The following is a 21,691-nucleotide window of genomic DNA, read 5'->3' as shown; positions in this document are numbered from 1 at the left end:
CGTTGCCGTGGCAGCTTTGGCTTTCAATTTACGTCATCATTTCCATGGCGTCGCCAAACAATTTTCCCCTCCATTTTTCCCTCTTGGCCATTTCACAAAAGCAGGCCAAGCCGCAAAGAGCCAGAGAGCCAGAGAGCTCTCCGCGTATAACACTTTTTTGTTTAGCTTTTACTTCCAGGTTATTTACTCTGACTTTACTTTGCTTTACTTTCCTCTGGCTTCGTTTGCTTTTGGCCTAGGCTTTGTTTTCCTCTTTCTGTTGTTCGCCATTTCAACATTTGGCAATTCCGCTTGGCTACTTGTTAGCCGACCGTCTTGTTTTTGACCTGCGCCCTTAACACCTATTGATCTGCAGCGCACCTGTCGTGAGTTATAACGACCTTTGGACCAAGGCATTTGTGATCGTTACTAGCCAAAAGCATTTGGATTGTAGTTGAGGAAATGGCTAACAGGCTTTAATAAAGGTAAAGGGATCACCAACTGGCAATCATCAATTATACAATTATAAATTTGATTTTAGCTAGAATAATATAACAATAAAATCATAGACCGATAAATAATTAAAAAAGAAAGTATTTTTAATTGATGTAATTGAAATAAAAGCCGTTGAAATCGTGGTTGGATCAAAAAATTATTTTTCAAATATCCTAAATTTAATAAAACTAAATTGGCACAGCAATTGTTAAATTAAGAAATGTATACAGATAACATTTTATTTGCCAGCTGCAAAATTTGTGCTGCCAAATTGCGCCAAATTTCCACCAATTTACAATTGTTGTCTTTTTAAAATGCAAATATATTCGCCTAAGCAACAAATCGCACGTACACCTATATGGTGGTAAAAACCACAACAATTAGCCGAACAAGAGGCAAATGGCCAACCATAATTAACAGTGGCCCATAAAGTTGAACGAACACAATTGTGCGAGCTGACAAAACCGCAACAAAACGGCAAACTGGACATTATCCGTTTGCCATAGGGGATGAGCTGGGAAAACTGCCCTCAAACTTTGTGATTTGTTTATACGGCTCTCTCAGCAAAGTCATGACGTTTGGCCCTACGAGTAAGGAGAGATGGACAGTAAGGAAATAAAATAGACAGAGTGGCGGGCTAAACAACAAATTGCCAGCATGCTGATGGAGGCGGAGCACGGGTCGTATACGCAATGTGTTATACCAAAAAGTCGCCGGCAAGTGGTGAAAAGCGCATGCGCCATCCAGCCAGTGGGAAAACTATCCCAAAAAGTGACTCTGGAAAATCCTTGCAGCCAGTCGCACTCGCAGGCGCTACGGGGCAGGTTGCTTGATACGGCAGCATACGCGGCGTATACGTAACGTGGAAAAGGACAAGATTTTTTCGTGAGTCGAGTGAAGGTGCACGCCTGTCTCTTAACATGGTGCCTCAGGCCCAAACATTTTCCTCATCAATTAAAACCCCCCACTGGTGGTCGACTGACTCACCTAATTCGCGTGCCAAATTTATTTGATTTCGTGCACAGGGCAGTTGGCGTAAACAAAACGTGTCCAAAGCACTGGAAGAGCCATCTATCGCTCTGCCTGGAAGTTGCGTCAGACTCACGCAGCTTCCAAGACGGTTTCGTGGGAAACTGGCGAATCTGCTCTGCGACATTCACCGTTCTGAGTTGGCCCCAAGTGCACGTGGGCCAGCTTTCAGCTTCGGTGCCATTTCACCCCGAGCACCAAGAGCATCAGACTATAGAATTTACCATAAATAAATCCAAAAGCATCCTCTGTAATCAGCCAGCCAATTTTCCCAACCTCCAGTGCGCGAATTTTGCGAGCCCTGTGATTCGGCTTTTGTGCAACTTTTCACCGTGTAATTGAAATTAATGATCATTGTGCGGGTTGGCTCTGTAATTCCGGTTTCGCAGCTCTGAAATAACACTAATGCCCCGCATTTAATCTTGAAGAAATCGCGGCACTTTGCTTTATTAAAGTGTCACCCCGGGGACAAATATCACTCAAAGTTTGGCGAAATTCATCTCACAAATTGATATGTGACAGCCAGGTGTGAAATATTGTCCAGGGAAAATAGAATCACCTTTGGGAGTCGAGTGAGAGCAGCTCCCCAGGGCACTGATTTTTATTATTTATATGTTTTAGAAATTGTAATGTAATTGTTTGTAATTTTTAGTTCTTCCTTTTCGATTTTCCCATACCCTTACAATTTCCCTTAGGGTCTGAATAAAATATAACATTCGAAAAGCCATTTGCACCAAGATTTGCAATCATCGAACTCCCTTTACAGAATGCAAAATTGATTGCAGCGCATCAGCGGCAATTTGGGCAAACCGAAAACAGCATGCGAAGGAAAAAGAAAAGTGTAATGATAGCGCCAAGGAACCCAATCCGACTTTAGTGCCAATTGTGCCGTGCGAAATGCTGTTAGTGCCGCGTTGTTGTTCGTGTCCATGTTGTGATTACATAATGAGACGCTGCTGAAAGTCAAAGTCCAAGGAGAAGTCCCAAGTGTGTATGTAAGCCACCAGGCGGCAGCCATATCTCAACTCGCCGCCACTAACTCAGCCGAAGTAGAAGGCGAAGCAAAAGCCTAAGGACCAGCCCTCCATCTGCAGGATAACGAGGAGCGTGAGGAGCCGCAGGAGGATGCCCTTCGGCCGCAAGTCCCCGCTGGAGGCTCTGGCCCTGCCCGGCGTCATGCTCGCCTACAAGTACAGCCAGTTCCGCCAGCGCCGCCGGGAGGCCGCCAGCCGACGGGTCACCGAGCGCGAACTCTCGGCGCTGCACCATAAAATCGTGAGTACAAATGGCGAGCTTCGGAAAACAAAGTCATTTCTGTACGTCAACGGGTTGGGTTGCTTCTGAAACACGGAAGCACATCCGGCGAAAAAATGAGATTCTCAAAAAGACAGAACGTTTAACAAAATATGATGATAGAACACTAAAGTTTGAAATGAAAGTTAGGGTTACGTTTTTAAATGATGAGACGAATCCGATGCACTCTCTTATTTAATAAAATAATCAAGTAACCAAAAAATCTGTTAAAAAATCCCTTAATCTGTAAAACTGCCATCAGCACCATTATACTCCACCATGCTATGAAGAGACTCTGAGGAAACTTGAAAACTTTGAACATATTGCAGTGCAGGGTACTTGACCCATTATCCTCAGAAGTTGTTCTTGGCTTTTTGTTTATGTTCCGGTTTGGTCCTTTCGGCTTTTCGACTTCGCCTGCGACCCATAAAAAGAAACGCAATAAAAGAAGCGAAAACTGGAAAACAGCGCTGGCTGTTTATCAAAAGCAGGCAAAAGGCGGACGAAAGTCAGGCATCATTAGCCGCGTGGTTCGATGGGTGGGCTACCCAGCTCTTGAGCCTTTTTAAAGTGGCGCTCTTCCTGCTTTTCCTGTTTGTTTTGGCTCCGGCCTCTCACATTTACAGCTGGCAAATAGTTATAAAAATAAAAGGCACACACAACACATCAAACACATCAAAACAAGGTGAGGCCCGACTCAGCTCGGTTTGTCATGGCCCGCAAAAGTAGGCAATAAAAAACGCCATAACTTGTGCGATAGTTCACATGTGTGTGTCCGCCTAAACTTATTTGCATTTTAAGGGTCAATAAAAAATGTACAAGAGAGCTAGAAGAGGCAGAGTCGCAGAAAAGTTTTTTATTTCAGATTTCTTGGGCCATTTGCCGTAACATTTGGCTTTCTTATGAGATACACAATTTGATCTTGGTCATAAAAAAGTAAATATAACTATTATGGTTGCTTCATTGTATAATTTAATTAAGTCTTATACAGTATTTATTAATTGGGGGAAGCCATAAATAGCCAGTAATTGCATCAATTATCCAATTTACAGCGAATAATTAATATTCTTATTAGTCAGCATCATTAAATATATACCCGCCGTATGAGAACATTAAGTTTTAAGGCACAACTCATTTGCATTCGCAACAGGACCGAAATGTGCAGCGCGGCCAACTGCAAAAGGCTAAGTTCACTTGGGATTTTAGTAGACTTGTTTTTGAAATTTATGACTTTCAAAGCCATAGACTGCCACGCCCACTTGCCAAACACACTCAGTCTCTTACACACACATCAGCACACTCTAGTTCGCACTTGGGCACTTATATAAGGAGAGCAGCAGCAACAACAATTGCCAAGTGCACAAACAGGAAAAAAGTCCTGGCAGCACTAAGCTAGGCTCAACTGTTTTGCATAAAATCTGACGCGTGACTGTAATTTCTCTACGCCGACCTTGAAAAGCAGCTCACACACACTAGCACACACGCACACCAGCAAGCAGCCCGATACATTAGCAAAACTGGGCAAATACACGAAAAATGCTTTTATGCCACATTAAAATTCACAAAAGCCTGACCAGACTGCCTTCGAAAAATGCTTTCACAATTAAATGGCCCTTGGCTGGAAATTTTTAATTTGCGAATTAGGGCTAATTATACTGAAAGGTCCTTTAAACTAAAGGTATGAAAGTGTTTAAGGTTCGGAGTTAAAAAAATTGGCTTTGCAAGATAACAAAATCGCATATATACAACATAAAATCATTATAAACATGAGCTAAGCAAAAATGGATTGGTATTTAAAGTTATCAGTCCCAATAAATATAAACAAATATTATAATTATAACAAAATTTTTACAATGAAAATTAAGAAAATATTATGACAGATAAGCAGTTCGGTATGATATTGTATGAATTACAAAGTTAACGAATCTATATCGAAATTCGAAGGGTTATGCCGAATAAGCTACAGATCCTGGCCATAAACATGTCTCATAAGAACCTCACACACACCACGCAAGTTTTCCAGCTGAGCCAAGCTAAGCCGATGTAATCCCGCAGAGAAGAGGACACCGCACTCACACACCCAAGGAAAGGCACACACACACACACTCACACAGAAACAGGCGAGACACGCACACATGGTGTCGTTTCGTAATCCCCAAAAGTATGCAGCGACAAAATTGTCATTTACTCCGTGCTGAGAGGACCGGCAAGAAGCGGGCCTAAAAACGCGGCGCAGTAGCGAGTCTTTCGCGATATGTTATTAATGCAAATACGCATAATATATAACAAGTTGATTAGCTGAGCGCAAGGGGAATAGAGCCATAGAGTAATGGGTTTGTGCCCCGGCAGACAGACAATCCTTTTCGTGGTTAAAAGGGAAATGCTGTCAAAACTAGCCCCATCCCGCCGAAGGAAGTCGCGTGACTATCCAACATCAGGCCGAAAAAACACAGAAACTGGAAAACCCCGAAACGAGACCTCTGGCCAGGACCTCTAACTGGACATTTTCGGTCAGGCAATGGGAAGTGAAATTTATAATTTACTTTGCAGAAAGGACAGCGGGCGGAAGTTGTCACCTGGCGTGGCATTGGAAATAGGTGCAAATTAATGAATCCTCAGCTTGTCGCAAAGGTCAAACTCTGCCCTTTGCCTGGTATTTTTCCCCCTTTCTGTGTTTAAAACTAAATTGAAATGTAGGCAAGCTGATACATGATTATTAGCTGCTGCAGTTCCTGCAGTCGAATGTCCTTTTGCATTTACCTTCTCCCTTTCTCGCTCTCTCTCCCACCCAGCTGGCGCTTGACCTCCCTGCAGCCGTCTCTTTCTATGCCCCTTTGTGGGTCTTTAGCAATAAATGACCGCACAATTTGACTTGGCACTTGCAACGTGCACACAAAAAAAATTGGTAAAAAGAATCCAGCTTAGTCATCCAAATGCCAAAACAGTTGGTTTGGCCAACACTGGTTTTTGGCCTGGGCTTTGGTCAACGGCTTGCCTTTCCTTGCAAGTCCTTTTGAGTTACCTTGGCATTGGCTGTAGCTTTTGGAAGGATAGAATAGTCTGCACTGAATTAGGTAAATTTCCTTCTCAGCTCACGATTTACCAAGAAACTCATTTGTTTTTATTTTTAAGAGTGACAAAAATAATATTTGCTTGTCCTTTTTAAAACAAACAGTCGGTATCTAAAAAGCAAAAAGTTATAAATTTAGTACAGATAGTGCAGCATAAAGTGCAGTTGCTTTTTAAACATATTCCTCTTGATTTCATATACATATATCATACATACCATATTGATATATAATCCTTTCAGTTGCCGTTCTTTTGTGGTCAGTGCAAATATTTGCCATTGCATTTTACCACCCGCCCGGAATTGGAATCGGAATCGCTTGACCATAAATCAGACACAAAAAGCATTTGAAAGTAATTCCATTTTGAGTGCCCGCTTTCGGTGTGCTCGACATAGCGCCTTGGGTGTCGTTTTGGGATCGGTTTACCTTGCACCGAACCAGCGCCAATCAGAAGCTGTTTGTGCCACCTGGTCACTTGCCCTTTTGCAAGCTGGCGATTTCCATGGCTGGACACTTGAAATAAATCATTAAGATCGGGCATTAGTCAATTTGATGGTCGCTGAGCCATTGCCATTTAGCGGGAAATGGTCATTAAAGAGGTCCGCGGAGGTCCCTGAATTGGGCACGCAATGCAGGAGCCGGATATCCGCTGGGTGTTTATTCGACTCCCACTTTCCAAGAAGTAATTGAACTTTTGTGTCGCAGTAGACACGCAACTTTCTGCAGGATAATGGCAAGCGACGCTGTCGCCTTTCCCCACCTCGTTCCCCCCTATTCCTCCGACTGCCCGCCATATTTAACTTTATATGCGAAAATGTCAGCGTGTGCTCCTTTGTCGTCTGCGAACTTCCGCCTCTTCACTTCCGTTTCCCCGCTCTCAATTAGAGTGCATTAAACTTTAGTGTTTACCCATGGGTTGGCTTGTTGTTCCCTTTGTTGCTGCCAGATTTTCTTGGGCCATCACGTGCTGCATCGAAAAAAAAGGGTTGTGCCAAGTCCAGCCCCCACCCCCCGACATATTTTCCAACCATCCTCGGTCTCTTGGGGCGCGGCCATGCATTAGCGCAGGTCACGCGATGTCTGCACCATTATACTATATAGTCTGTACACACAAACGTGCATAGAAGACAAGCTGGAATCAGGGTATATGGTATATTTATAAGGGGGGGTTGTTTTCCAACGCAGACGTTTACCTTAATTGCATTGATTGGAGCATTTAGAGTGGCCAGTCGATGTGGAACGCGATACGATATGTATATGCAATTATTTTCGAAGGCTCTCCAAGTCACACATTAGGATTGTAATTATTTACAGAGCGAAAAATGGAAAATGTGTAAAAAATTTGTGTGTGTTTTGGTTATTTAAATTAATATATTCAAATATATACAGCTATCTCGTAGTCCTGCGTAATTTAATTTAAAGTTTCAGCTACTGTGCACATCGAACTGATTTAAGTTTAGACAAGTTAAATGGGTTAAGGCCAGAGCACTCTATTCAATATACCACGCAGTTTACACAAGCTCACATTCATAGATTTTCGCAACTCTTTGCTTTGACCATTGTCACATTTCATTACGCGGCGCACTCGAGATAAGCCCGCAAAAAGTTTTATCCCCTGCCGAGTGGGTTCTATGCTAAAAAGAATAAATACAAAAATTCAGGCAGGATAATAAAAAATGGCAGGCACAGCGAAAAATGTGGCTGAACAAAAAAGTACAATATATTGCAAAAAGGGAAACACAGAAGGCGGATGCGAAATTGGAACTGAGCCCAGTGCACCAACACAGTTGCCACTACACGCACACACACACACGATCAACCACCCACCCACCAACACACACACAGAAAACTCCAGCCCCAAGCAATGCGTTTTGGTTTCGGCTCAAGGCCAGATTTCAATTAAAATTTATTGTTTGTGCCAAAACGAAAGCGAAATAAATTGAAAAATAATAAATTGAAATGCGAGATTTATTTTTAAATGGCGCCCAACGCATTAGTTTCTGTGGGCGCCACCCTCCTCCTCAGAAAGAATGGCCTTTCAACAGTTACTAAATACTCGCCACTCAATGGATCCCCTGCGATTTATGAACACGCACACATGTTCGTGGAAAAATCGCTTTACAGGCCAACACTTCATCTGGGAACTCTTCTCAATAACGTGCAAAGGGTGAAGGGGCATTCAACCACGGCCAATGAACACTTACAAAAAAACAACGAATGCCAGGAGGAAAAACGAAAACAACTTGTTCCACACATGAGCTGCCCTGAAAGCAGCCTGGAAATATAAATAACCAAAGGGAAACTTTCAAAGGCATATGCCCGCACACCTGTATCTCCCCTTGCCAACTCACCTGTCCAACTGCATCCCACAACTGCTCCCCGCTTCCCTTCACCGCCGTCATTTTGATTTCAATGAGTTTCCATCCGAAAATGGCATCGCTTCGGTTTCACTTTGCACTTTTGTGTTAAAAGCCCTAATTACACTCTCAGCAGCTTTCCACCTTGCGACCACCCACAAATCCTGGCCCACATGAGTCTAGTTGGCAAATTTGACACTTTTCTCATAATTCTGTATGGTTGGCAAACAACTATGATGCACAGGAAGAAAAAAAGTGAAGTACACACATGTTAACTTTGTGTAGTTTTCATTTCTTAGTGCTTTAAAATCATATTCGGGTATTTCATAATTTTAAAAACCATATTTTTATTGACGATTCTGTAGGTTTAAATTTAGCAAAAATTAGTATGATAGTTTCATATCCTTGCAAATTTTTTCGGTGTACTGCTGCTGTGTGAGTCCTGTCCTCCTGTGGTTTTTGTTGCTATTGTGGCCCGGGCACAGAAGCTGCAATCATGGCTGTGTTTTGCCTGTTTGTGTTGGCCAGAGTTTCGCAATTAGCCCAGAGCCTGACAATTGATGGCATTCGGCGGAGGATGAGCACCATGGTGCTCCCTGGAAACCCATACAAGCCCTGGCGCAGATTGCCTGTCCTCAATTAGTTGTCGACATGACATTCCGCCCTTACCACTGCACACACATATTGTTTGATTTGACTTTTATGGTTTATAATTGGTTTTTAATGTGGCCGGAAATTAGCAGCCAGTGGCGAGAAGTGGGACATCTTAAAGATTCCATTCTACCATAAAGCATTCTTTGGTGGCCGCCATAAAGTTTTCGCGATATAAACGCTTGATTTATGCTCAGCCATTGAGGAGTGACACGGAAAACATATTAAATGCAATAAATTCACTTAGCGGCAGCACATATATACACTCAAAAAAAAAACTCACTGGCACTTAAACGACGCCCGATACAAATGCTATTTCGCATCATGACAATGTTTTCCCATCGAGCGTGCTTCAAATAAAGCAGTCAAGTGCTGTGGAATGGGCTGGAAATGTGGGTGGTGCTTGGTGGCTGGTGGTTGGTAGGGGGAAAATGTGGAAAATGGGGTAGGTCGTGTGCAGGTCTAAATGGAATTGTTGCCTCCACTTCACAATTATCGATGCATGAAAAGGGGAATGCAGCGGCGCAGTAATGAAGAACAACAGAAACATCAACATCAGGAAAGTCATATGCCAGCACTTTCCCACAGAATCGCTGTGAAGAGTGGGCGAAAAGTGGGAAAGTCCTGTATCGATTTAATTAATTTTGCTTTCCTTAAAAAGGCTGCAGGTGCCGAAAACTGCAAGAATGATTGCTTGACTGGCTGAGTGTTTGTTGTTGGTATCCAAGTTATATGAGGTCACCTACTTTCAGGTGTCAAAATGCCTGAAGTGGTGTGGCACCTGCTTTGTTTTAATCCCTGAAAAACAATAGAGAACTAATACTGCTAGTAAGTGTAAGTATTTTTCATGATTTAGACTTGGAAAGTACTTTTTGTGGGTATACATCATTTTCTACAAAACATTTAAGAACCTTATATGGTTTTTTCCCCGCCATTCTTTTATTTCATTCATAGGTTGTCTCCACTATAAATGGCATGTTTATAGCCATTTTAGATCAATGTAAGATTAGAAACTAGACCCTTGTTCTGACCCCACCTGGTTTAGTTAACCGAAAAAGGAGCCCACTTTTACTCACATGTGTGTTCAAGTTAAGGTAAACAAGAATAGAGACCAGTCACGGCATTTATAATCAATTCCAACCTCAATCAATCAGCAAACGCTCATTGACAGCTCCAGGAATTCCTCCTCGAAGCCAGAGTAATCCCCTTATCCTTGTCGCTCCTGCCTGCTCCTTTCTGAGCCTCATTAGCCACCACATTTTTTGTGAGTCAGCAGCGAGTTGTTCGCACGTGTCTCGCGAAGTTGTCGCCTGGTTTTCCATGGCATGCCTAACTGCCATATAGAAGGGGCGAATTCCGGGACAGGGGCAACGAGGGGTTAAGCCGGGCTAAGGAGTGTTTTTTTTATTATTAGCCTACTTTACCTGGCCACCCGCCGCGCAAATGTCCATAATTGACAGTCCGATAGAAATACGCTGGAAATTACGACGGGAAATTGATGAATGCACAATCACAGTGAATTTATTTGATTGCTCAATAGGCAAATTGAATGGTATTTATATAAATATTCTACACCTTATTATGCCCTCCTTTGGAGATTATTTTCTGATTAGGTTAATATATGCTTAGATCACTTAAATCCATTTTATTTCTATTTAGTTCTGCACAGTAAAATCAGAAATATATCTGATTAATTTGGAATATTTTTACTGCCCATTTGAACCACTAACCCCAACTAGAGATTTCAATTGAATGGCAGTAATAGGGTCATAAAAACAGATTAAGTTTTACAGGCAATTACTCAAACCTTAAACATCAGAATAACAAGGACTTTCAACGGGGCGTTTTCCGCTACCGTGCCCCAGGGATTGTGCAACTCTTTATCGATTCGAGCCAAAACCATTTAGATGTGTCCGCTCATCAAGGCCTGGCGGCCATTAAATATAAATTCGACAGGCACTCGGCCATCTGCAGTTGACCCAAAAAGCCACTCGACTGGGGACCTGAGCTGAACCAGTAGGTCCAAAAACCTAAAACTCACAAATCATTGAGCCGGCGGGTCATGCAATACCGGTATCGGCGATGAGTGATGGGGAAATTGCATCTGCATTCAGTTGGCCCAAAGTCTGTCTCATTATTAATGCAGCCGGCCATATGAAGCTTCATGTTCCCGAACGAACCACGTCGTGCCCCATTTGCCCTTCCGGCTGGCCACACCAACTTCCACTTCCCGAACTTCCCCAACTTGCCGCGACTTCCGCTGCTCGTTAGGCGATGGCTCGTGAAATGAGCTCCGACATTCATTGCACATTATGGCCCACGTCCTGTATGGCTTCAGTTGCTCTTTTTCAGTGCTGTTTTATTTTTGTTTTTTGTTTTTTTTTTTGCACCAGGCCTTGCATAATTACAGGCGGCGGCTGCAACCCAAGTTAATAAACAATTTTCGCTCCGTGGGGCGAAGGAGGCGCCTCCTTTGCCGCGCATTATTCATTAATTACTTTTTAATTGCACGGGCAATAGCTCAACTTCGAGCAAAATACTTTTTCGCTTTATTTCGCTCGGTCCTCGGTGCGTATACTTGATATATTGCTGGTATACTCGTATTTCGGGTGTTTCTTTCTAAGGTTTCCCCTTGCGTCATAGGCGTATCCACTTTGCATGTCCCTCGGCTCGGCAGGGGTGTATTTTACTGAGGGTCTGGGCCAACTAAATTAAATTACTTGCCTTTTAGAGCGATTGTCATGATGAGTCACGGCCAAAAATGTGCAAATTGAGCCTCCGCTGCCCTTTTTTTTAATTTTTTTTCGGAATGACGAAGGCTCTGCTGATGGTCGTGTTGCTACCTGAATTTTTAAAGATGTGTTAAGAGGGGAGAATGTGGAGCTTATTGTTCAAATTACTGAGATGAAAAATATAAAAAATCATCATCTCTTGACTTTTTATATCAGCAATACCTTAGGACAATTGCAAGTTCAATCTTTTTATATTGGCTCTTAGCACCATCTGCAAAGTCATGATGAAAAGTACCTTTGAGTATCCTTTCCAATTTCCTTTGCTATCATAAAACCTCCCTCGTTTAAACTATTTATACTTAGGGATATTTATTTAACGGCTTACAAATGCCCTGATTACGTGCTAGAAATACTTAAAATAAAGATCACAAGAACTGTTGCCCACGAATGCAACATAGCAGCCCACATAAATCTCATCCGATGCCGAAGGACACTCTTGGGTGTGGGAAATTACCCTTGCCCGTATCCTTCGAGAACCGTGCAAATTCCATCACGTCAGTGAGAACCTGTCAATGTTGTTGCTCAGCGCGTTGTTGTCCTCGTCCTCGTCGTCCTGCTCTTTTTGGCCAATGGCCCACCGACTGACAGATGGCTGTCTGGTGGCATTAGGTGGCAATTTGTAGGCAATAGGCAGCCGAGGAGCCAGAGAGACAATTGCCCTCGCCCGGCTGTTCCTCCCAAACGGCTTGGCATCGTTCGTATCCAGATAGAATTTGCCACGAATCCTGTATCCAGCGTTATCAGATGGATTTGCTGAGATTGAGCGATTTCCAACTACTCACCTGGGATCCGCCCCCATGCCCATGAAGGCGGGCCGGCCTCCTGGTTCACGGCAGATGCCGAACATTTCGGAGGGCTCGCAACGTTGGGCGGGAAAACCTCGAGGCTGGGCTATGCTCTCCACGAAGTATTCCCAGGCACGCTGGTGACTGCAGCCAACTGCAAAGGAAAATGGAGCAATTAGCTGTAAGAATCATTTAAAAATGTTTAACCGGAAAGTTTTTGCCAAAGTGCTAATAATAAAATATCAAAATATTTTTTTTCCTCTAAACCTCTTTCTTTATGTGTGACTAATGCTCACCAATAATTCCCAGCCAGTTATGGGCAATATTCTGTTTGGCGCAACCCGGCTGCAGTGGTCGTCCCCCATTCGGATAGAAGTCCGCATGACCCATGGGCGCTGGATTGCCCAGAAGGCCACCATCGGTGTGGATGACATCCACGAACCTAGCGTCGCTGGGACTCAAGCGGCGATTGGAGCTGTTGCCCTCGAAAAGCGGAAGAGCTGGATCGAGAGCCGTTATCCTGGGCAGCTTGATTCCCCACTCCTGCAGCTGCTTGCCCGCAAAACCAGCCACCTCGGCGCCCAGACTGAAGCCAATCAAGTGGATGTACTTCGCTGGGTAACCCTTGTCCACCAGGAATCGCAGGAACCTGGCCAAATAGCGACCCGACACCGGCAGATTCTCCACGGCATTCGAGTACCAGGGCACCGCTGTCATCGCGCTCCAGTCGATGAGGATGACATTGTAGTTGCCCCTCCTGAGAAACGCTGCCGGGGAAATCGAAATGAAGATGGACAGGGTATACATTTTTTTGGTCGAGGTGGCAGGAAGTCCCCACTCACCGTCCTTTAGCTCCTGGCTGCTCTGCCGTTCGCCGGTGGCCGATTCCGAGAAGCCGTGCAGATAGATGGCCAGCGGGTAATTGAAATTGAAATTGCTCTGTGCCAGCCGGGCATCGTCGCTCAGGTGGAGCAGTTGTGCGGAATTGCGGTTCCGGCTGCAAAAAGGTGGACCCATTTTTGATGGCCCCTCAATATGCATGAGCTGGGATGAAATGAAGATGGGTCGCTGCTTGCTTACCTGGTGTACAGCATGAACTTTATGTCCTCGCGCTCTTTAATGGCACAGCAAGTGGAGCAGGATCCACGCGGAGCGGCGCTGTAGAAAATTGGCGAACCAGCTGGGATATACAGAAAAAATACACAATCAAAATAGGAAATAATTAAAGAAATAAGAAGTTATTTTGTCAAAAGACTCACTGAGAGGAAACCAATTAACTAAATGTTTGTAAGCAAATTGCTCTGCAACTTCTTACAACATCGCCACGAAATAAAGGCGGAAATCGAATTTGTCAAGTGGCAAGCGCCAGCCAATTTGTTTAGAGCTTGGAATACAAAACTAATTGATTCATTAGCTTCATTAACCCACTGGCAACGCGTCCAACTGCCAGGTAGCCGCCGCCATAACATAACAATCAAAAACAGTAATAACAAAGATGAAAACCAAAAGCCAAACAAAAACAGTAGCAAAGAAATCGAAACTGGCCTAACGAAGACCAACTTGGCCGTGAACTTGGAGGGAGTAAATGAAATCGAGTGGAATGGCATGTTTTGTGGGGCCAACAAAAAAAAAAAAAACACAAGTGGCAGTAGCCACAAGGCAGCACGTGACGCATACGCCGCGTGTTACGTAGCAGCGGGGGCAAAATGAAAACAAGTTTTCATTTCCATCAGGTTTTCGATGTTCACACGGCCAAGTGCTTAATCAGATCGATTCGCGAGTGGGTGGTGTCCTAAAGTGGCAGCACCACCGCCAGTGGGTCAACCACATTGGGATGTCAATGACGGCTTTTTCGCACTCTCTGTTTTGCTACACATTCTTATCGTCAGCTGCGAATGCATACGGATAATACACTTGATTAGATGCCAACTAACAATGACGTTGACCTTACTCACTGCCGGACTCATTTGCGATTCCGTCCACTTATCACCTTCCGTTTTGCTCAATAAAAAACCATATCAACTTGGGAATGATCTTCCTACCCTGGGTTTCTAATAGTAATTAATTCCTAAATTTAATAAGTTACTTGGAAATATGTTCTTTAAGCTAAGAAAGTATATATCATCGAAGCATGCTTATTTAAATAAATATAATAAATAGGTTAGGATTATTCTGATGGTTAAAATAATATTATTTAGGTGCATGGTTATTATAAACATTAGAAAACATTAATAATCAATTTAAAGTTAGAGTGTTTCCCATTCGCTTTTGTAGTGCCTTTCGTGGCTTTAATCGTACTCCAAATATTATGAATGTAGCTTAAATATCTTTTATTTATGTAAATGTGGGGTCTGCATTCATATATATATTTTTTTTGTACAGAGCGGAAGAGTTTGTCGCGCTTATTTATGAGGAATGTTTCATAGTTGTTGCTGATATAGCCACTTAATAATACTTTTCGTCTTCTTTGTTTTGCTTGGATTGGCTTTGTTTCCACGTTGTTTCGCGACGTCATGCCGTGCATTTAATTTGTATTTCTTTTTTTTAATTATCGCACTGCTGGCTTTAATTTAAATGTACGTGTGGCTGGCACTTAATTAGCAGCTTTAAGCCATGGTGCTCGTTATGGTTGCACTAAGAACTTTACGGGTACCGGCTTTATGATTCTAGCCAAGTGATTCCCCGCCTGACATTGAAAACGGTGTGGTTCACGTCATTAAGAATAGCGTAAAGAACTATGCAAGACTATAATGATCTATATAATAGCGAACATAAAGAGGAAGACTACACAAGTCTGATATATATTGATGATTTGTTTGGATAGTAACTATCTCCTTTGAGCCCAACCCTTCGTTTTTTTTTTTTGACAACCTTCTTTCACAGCTCACTGGCCATCCAAGCTGACCTACCCCAAGTCAAATATTGCCGATGGTCAACAATTGAATCTTTTGAGTGCGCGTATCAACAAAGACGTTAGCTTGTTTGGCTTACAAGCCGTTCCGCCTTGAACTTATGTGCATAGTTACGCCCCAACCGCCCACTTGGGACACGATTTTCCAGCTGACATTGAGGCAGAATCAATGCTAATAGATGCCACTTTCGGTTTCAGCCTAAGTTTCCACTCCACGGCGATGTCTCAGCTTACCCAGCAGAAATGTAAATACATTGCATAATGTCGAGGCAGTGGGTAACACCATGGCAAATATAATAAATTAGTTTAAATATTAGTTCAAGTTCTGCGACGGCTTGCGTTCAATGAACCGCCGAATTTGGGCGTACAATTCCAATTCACTTTCGTACGCGAAAATTAACATTCAAATCGGTTTCCGCATTTGTTTATGTATTTCTTTGCCTGGCTTAGCTAAACAAATCACGACTACGATCGATAAAGAAAACGCTCTGTTCTCAACGAGCTGCCAATACTGACTGAACGATCGCAACTCCCGATCTGTCGAGCTATACTCTCTGTCTCAGTCGACGGCGCTGCTGACGTCTCTGCTTCCTTCGCCGGCAATCTGATAAACAGAATTTGCGCGGCCCTAAAACGAAAGACTCAGGCAGCAAACTTTAGCGCGCCTGTAAGCTATAATGCGTTCCGTATTTAAATGAGTTAATCAGGCATGCAAAAGCCGGCCGAGATCGTAAAATAGTTTTCGGTTTCCTGATCGTCGTGCGTCCAACACCCACCCACCGCCACCCATTTCATGCCGGGCATTCGCAATGAGCGGCCCACCCAAGTGATCTTAGCCGGGGGAAAAGGCAATTCAAAAGTTCAGCCGGATCCATCTGACAGGCAGCTCACCTTGACCAGATGAGACTTTCCGTTTCAATTCACTTATCGCCTCTCGATCGCATCCAACCTCCGACAGCTACAAAGGGGCAGATACATCTTGAATTAAGACAAATCGCTTAAGTCGTTGGTATAAGCAATGAAGAATATGCCGTTACATTTTTGCGGCTTAAATTCCAACTAACATGAAATGAACTACATTCTTTTTCTCTAGTGGGAGAACTTATTTTTAACTAACAGTTTTAACTAATTTAAATGATCCCAATAAATAGTTATTAAAATTAACGAAGGACAGCCACTCCTTTTAGTCGTATTTAATTTTATCTGACCCATTCTTTGTGGATCGAAACCCTGTAGTTTGTGCAGATCAATTAGTATGGCGCTGATTTATTCATCAATCACTCCAAATATATATATATGCAAGGTTTAAAATGAAATGGAAGATCTTGATTATCTTAGCATAGTCAGAGCATTCGAACTTCGATCACATAATTTGTGGGCGTGCGATTTCGCGGCTTTTTTCGCCAACGTCTCTCGGCTGTCGATAAATACGTTGAATTCAGTGGTGGCTTAAAGGGTATATCATAACAAACATTCAATGCTAATTAAAGTAAAGAAATATATGTTTCTACGCAATGTTTTAAAATACTATTACATTACGTACAGCGTGAATATTTAACTTAAGTCCGAAAGGTACAAAGCCATTGAAATCTTTGTCATGACAGCTTGTCATGGTAGCCAAAGCGATGACCAGTCAACCGTAAATCCCTCAGCTGTTGATACAGATGGCAGGAGATAATTGCATAAAGATTCTTTGGACATTTGTGGTTGCCAATCGAACACTTGATTGATTTGCCATTGCTTGCAAAGCCACGAAATTCCAATTAAATGTATACCTACCTCGCATATATGCAATTAAACCGCAGATACCTTCGATGGCGAACCATTTGCACGGCTTTCGATGTGACATTGAAAAGCCATCAAGTGCAAGGGCTCAACCTCAAAGCCACACAGTCAAGGAAATATACTTAGCCATGTATTCTAGGTTCTAAATCAAGAGCAAACTAATTAGCCGTACTTACACCCGCAGTTGTGCAAAAAAAAAGACTATGAGAATAATTTTACAACTTCATAAAGCCTTGGCCAGCCGTCGGCTTGCAAATAATAAATAAATTTGGAATCGAACAAAGGGAGCAGTTCCCAAAAATAGCCATAGTAACTATTAATAGCTTAATGCGATCGTTAACCAGTTCATTCAATCAGCGCTTAAAAAGCTGCTGAATCACAAAATTAATTACCCGAGGGGATGGTCAACAATGCGCGGTTCTTATAAATGGAAAGATTCGAAATCAATAACAAGTATCATATGTTTAACGATCATCTCTCAGACTGAGGTCGAGCACCCAAACTGACCTCAGAAGGCGTCTATGCAGATATTAAGATATGGAGATACGATCTTAGCGAGCTCAGCTCATCATAAATTTGCATAATCACTTGCTAATTCGATATGAAATCAGACCGTAAGGCAATGAAAAGGTCTTGTTCCATGGGTAATACTTTGCCTAATTTTTATGGATCTGTGAAATAGCTTCTGGGCAAAATGCTTGACAATAAGCTGCCATAATTTACACCTAATCAGCAACTGACCCAATAAACTTGGTCGATCAATATCTGAACAGTTACTTTAGGAGTTTTATGATTTTAAAAGTTATCACGGTTACAGTAAAACTTCAAAGACCAATTAAAATTTAATCAATTACATGTTTATTAGACTAATTCATGCAGTATGTATGTTCTGGTAAAAATTAAAAATTACTTCACTCAACTTAAAAGAATGCCGAACTTAAGCAGGTATTATTATTAAACTTTCCTCATTTAGGACGACTTAGATCACTTTTGTCTCCATAAACTTTCAGATAATTAAAACAAAAAGTGAATGTTCATTTAGCACTTGCATTAAGTCATTAAGTTTAACAAATTCCTTATGATCACTAACTTAAACAGCAGCTGCAAACAATTTTTGTTACCGCAGACAAGAAGCGTTACTTTTATCACTACTCCTACTTAATAACAAAAATATTAAAGAATAAATTTATCTTTATGAATCTTTAAATTTAAACGAAATAGATTACCAGTTTTCTTGGGATTGAATATTTTATAAACTTTAAACTATACTGCATTTAATGGAAAAACTTGCATACTTTATGGCTAACAATTATAACCAATTTCGAGACGCTAGTTAAAAGACTACTTGAGGGCTTAATTTCATTTCCCCTTCCAGGACAAACTACTGAGTAAACTGGAGGAGGAGAGCGAGCCGGATCCTCCAACCTCCCAAGAGGACGAGTGTGTGATCTGCATCAATGCCCGGGCCACCATGCAGACCTCGCCATGTGGCCACCGCGTCGTCTGCCGCCGCTGCTTTGTGAAGACCATTCAGAGTGCGGTGGCCCAACGCCTGTTGCCCCTGCGCTGCGTCATTTGCCGAGCGCGGGTCAATCGTCTGACCTCGTCCTCGGGAACTTGGCGAATCCAGGAGTCGGCCAGCAGCTACTCGATGGGCGCCAAGAGTTGGGCCTCCGCCGGAGTGGCCGCCGGCGGTGTGGTACCCTCGGCCAGCTCCTACTCGATGAACGATGCGCACAGCGGGCACCACTCGTTCCACCAGCCCACGCTGCACAAGTCGGCGGTGGGACGGCACCACCCGCATCATTACGCCGCCCGAGGATCAGCCCATGCTCGAGTCTCCCAGTCGGACAGCCTGTACTCGATGAGCTCGACGGGATCGGCGGCTTCATCGGCCTCCGGCTATTCGCACTACTCCAAGACGTCTTCCATATCGAGCAACGGTCCCTGCTCACCGGCCTCGCCGGCCGTGGCTTCCAGCTCCAATCACCTGGCACCGCCATCGCCCACCACCCACCATCACAGTCATAGTCTGGCCTCACCCACTCCATCGGGATCATCGGGCAGTTCCCTCTCACCGCGGGAAAATGGAACTTCACATTCGCATCATGGTGGGTGTCCCATTGGTTGCTCCGGTGCCGTGCCAAGAAAACCGCTCCACACGCTCACCAATAGCTCCTCCACACCCATCTCCGGTTCATCGTCGAGCGGAAGTGGGGGAGGAGGAGTGGGCGGAAACGGTAGTATACCCAGTGGAATGATGACGCCTACGCATACGTATCCTGGCCGAAGGCATGTAAAGAACCGTCTGATGGACATCCAGAACCGCCTGCCGCCGATCAAGGAGTTCCGCAGTCCGGCCAAAGTGCCGCATCCTTCTCCCGTGCACGTCAGCAATCCCAGATTTCGGTGGGTGTAGTGCTACCTACCGTAAAATATGAATATATATGAAATAAATGGTTATCGATCTCTCCTTGCAGTTACTCCACTTATACAAAGTCCAGTGCCCATGAACTGGCTCCGTTGCTGCGTGAATCCGGATCGTCGCCTCCGCCACGTCGCCCCAGTCCGATGAACATCCAGCTGAGCTGCTCCGCACTGGCCCCGCCCCCTTTGAAGGCGGGCGGGGCAAAGATCTGCCCACTGACCTCGAAGAACTCGCTGCCGAAAAACGCTTACGTGATGCCCAAGGACAAAAAGCCGCCAGCTTCTGTTCCGCAAGGGAAAGCCACTGGTACTGCCTCCAAGTCGACTCCACAAGGAGCAGGCTGTTCGAGAGCCTCAGCTGGATGTTCTGCCACCAATTCAGGATCAACTGGAGCTGGATCGGCTAGTAATCCGAAACCCTCGTCAAGCTCTTCCAGTCGCAGTTTTCCGCTTTTCTCCGCCGCCAGCAATCAGAGTGAGTTTCAAATAAGTGGTTTTAATATCGAAAATCATCTTCATCTGATTATGATATAAAACTCGTTTTAAAAACTTTAAATTCCAGGAGAGAAGGCTGACAATAAGAAGAACGAGTCTGTTGAGCGCAAGAAAAAGGAGGAAAAGCTCAAGCTGAAGGCTGAGAAGGAAGCCAGAAAGGTGGGTGAAATTGCAGAGAATCCGGTGAACCCCCGTTCCTTTTTGTTAGCAGGATGCATTGTTTTCCCCCACCCTTAAGACTTTCTGAACCAGCCTGTGCATATTTGCATTGTTTGTAATTGGCCTCGTTCCCCTTTTTTCTTTTTACCAACTGTTTTGGAAAAGTTTTTCATTAATCGCGGGCGAAAGGGCTTAGGGAAATTGGCGGGGAAATGCTGAACCTTTTGTGCCGGCAAAGCATAAATTTCCAAACTTATGAGCACGGCTGGCTCATAAAGCGCCGGCAATTCCGATTTTCTTGTTTATGATTTCCACTGCATGCAAATGCAAGCCAAGTTATTCACTCTCAATTTTGCAGGAGGAAAAGCGACTGGCCAAGGAGGAGGAGCGTCTGGCCAAGCTGCACGCCAAGGAGGAGAAGAAGCGGGGCAAGAAGGAGGCCAAGGAGCTGCTGTTGGCCAACGATGGGAACAGCAAGAAGTGAGGGGAGGGCACCCAATTAGCCAACAAAAACGCATATTTCCAGTTGCAATTCTAGCCATGTAAGACCATCACCAAGTACCCGTGTAACCGTACTATATCAAGAGCCAGATAGGATCGGATGGAATCAGACCTCCAACTCACACACCTCAACACCCCCCCGCATGAATCGAGCTTGATTGTAATTTTATGAACGTAATTTGTCAGTTAGGCCTCAATCATTTCCATCATTTTTTACTCGAAATAGAAAATAGAGAAGCCAAATATTTAAAAATAGTTTCTTAAAAGAAGAATTCACTGTAGACTCCTGATATTGAAATCACCTTCATTGTACTTGTGTCTGCATAATTACTTTTCTGTGGGCGTTTTTGGCATTTAATGCTTTTAGTTCCGAAGAAAAACTATGCCAAACATTTGTATTTGAATGATAAACCTTTGGCAAGCACTGATTTTTTCACTAATATTTTGCTTTCATATTATTCATAGTTGTAAGCAGAAACTTCCACTTAGTTGTCATTACGTTCACTGCCCACTTTCATAACTCTTCACCGTCTAGAGATATGATAAGAATAGGATGATATTGCTGCCTTTCGTTCGACATTGCCTCAGTCTTTCAGTCTCATCATGAATCCATTACCAATTCAAAAGGTTGTTGAAACAATTTCAATTGAACAGATTCTGATGAAAATATCCGTAATAGTCCTTTTTACTTTCAAGTTTCCGAATACTAGACTACCAAACAGAATACCCCTTAATAGAGAGAACCTCATCTCGAGATATAGAACCATGACCACTGAAAGGCAAACCAATGTTAGAGCCAAGCTTTAGCAAACGTAAGCCAGAATCTGAATAAATTAATAACTATGTACTACCAGTATGTTAACATGTTGACTAACAAATTACAAAAAGGGAGAGCATATTAAAGTAGTTTTCATATACCCCTCTATATATATATTATATATATATCTGTATCTGTAACTAAATC

The 21,691-nt window shown here is 43.3% G+C and overlaps 2 protein-coding genes across 4 annotated transcripts; one reads left to right on the top strand and one right to left on the bottom strand.

Moving 5' to 3' along the window:
• Window positions 1-1,277: 1,277 nt before the first annotated feature.
• LOC117136917 (chromatin-remodeling ATPase INO80) lies at window positions 1,278-21,686 on the top strand. Of its 3 annotated transcripts, none has more exons than XM_033298050.1 (6): window positions 1,278-1,359; window positions 2,199-2,778; window positions 18,521-19,554; window positions 19,626-20,047; window positions 20,135-20,226; window positions 20,585-21,686. In XM_033298050.1, exons 2-6 carry the CDS (start codon window positions 2,629-2,631, stop codon window positions 20,708-20,710), a joined length of 1,824 nt encoding a protein of 607 aa, XP_033153941.1. In that variant the 5' UTR covers window positions 1,278-1,359; window positions 2,199-2,628; the 3' UTR covers window positions 20,711-21,686. The 3 variants fall into 3 exon arrangements, with proteins under 3 accessions (XP_033153941.1, XP_033153943.1, XP_033153942.1); XM_033298052.1 differs by having other exon boundaries at window positions 1,280-1,359; window positions 2,270-2,778; XM_033298051.1 differs by having other exon boundaries at window positions 1,286-2,029; window positions 2,270-2,778.
• On the bottom strand, window positions 11,948-15,882 carry LOC117136918 (pancreatic lipase-related protein 2). Its single transcript, XM_033298053.1, has 6 exons — window positions 15,595-15,882; window positions 13,530-13,629; window positions 13,292-13,446; window positions 12,746-13,216; window positions 12,447-12,603; window positions 11,948-12,389 (listed from the first exon to the last, which is right to left on the bottom strand). The coding sequence occupies exons 1-6, from the start codon at window positions 15,644-15,646 to the stop codon at window positions 12,155-12,157; spliced, it is 1,170 nt and encodes a 389-aa protein (XP_033153944.1). The 5' UTR covers window positions 15,647-15,882; the 3' UTR covers window positions 11,948-12,154.
• Window positions 21,687-21,691: the final 5 nt, after the last annotated feature.

Source organism: Drosophila mauritiana, chromosome 2R, assembly GCF_004382145.1.
Source record: "Drosophila mauritiana strain mau12 chromosome 2R, ASM438214v1, whole genome shotgun sequence".
NCBI classification, from domain to species: domain Eukaryota; kingdom Metazoa; phylum Arthropoda; class Insecta; order Diptera; family Drosophilidae; genus Drosophila; species Drosophila mauritiana.
Note: the sequence above shows the minus strand (reverse complement) of the source record. Positions and strands in the feature narration are given on the sequence as shown.

Coding starts and splice junctions, on each gene's coding strand:
- LOC117136917 (XM_033298050.1), top strand. CDS start 2,629: ATGCCCTTCGGCCGCAAGTCCCCGCTGGAGGCTCTGGCCCTGCCCGGC. Junction 19,555..19,625: donor GTCAGCAATCCCAGATTTCG/GTGGGTGTAGTG, acceptor CTCTCCTTGCAG/TTACTCCACTTATACAAAGT. Junction 20,227..20,584: donor CTGAGAAGGAAGCCAGAAAG/GTGGGTGAAATT, acceptor TCAATTTTGCAG/GAGGAAAAGCGACTGGCCAA.
- LOC117136918 (XM_033298053.1), bottom strand. CDS start 15,646: ATGGTGTTACCCACTGCCTCGACATTATGCAATGTATTTACATTTCTG. Junction 13,217..13,291: donor CAGCCAGGAGCTAAAGGACG/GTGAGTGGGGAC, acceptor TTTCCCCGGCAG/CGTTTCTCAGGAGGGGCAAC. Junction 12,604..12,745: donor TAACTGGCTGGGAATTATTG/GTGAGCATTAGT, acceptor TTTCCTTTGCAG/TTGGCTGCAGTCACCAGCGT.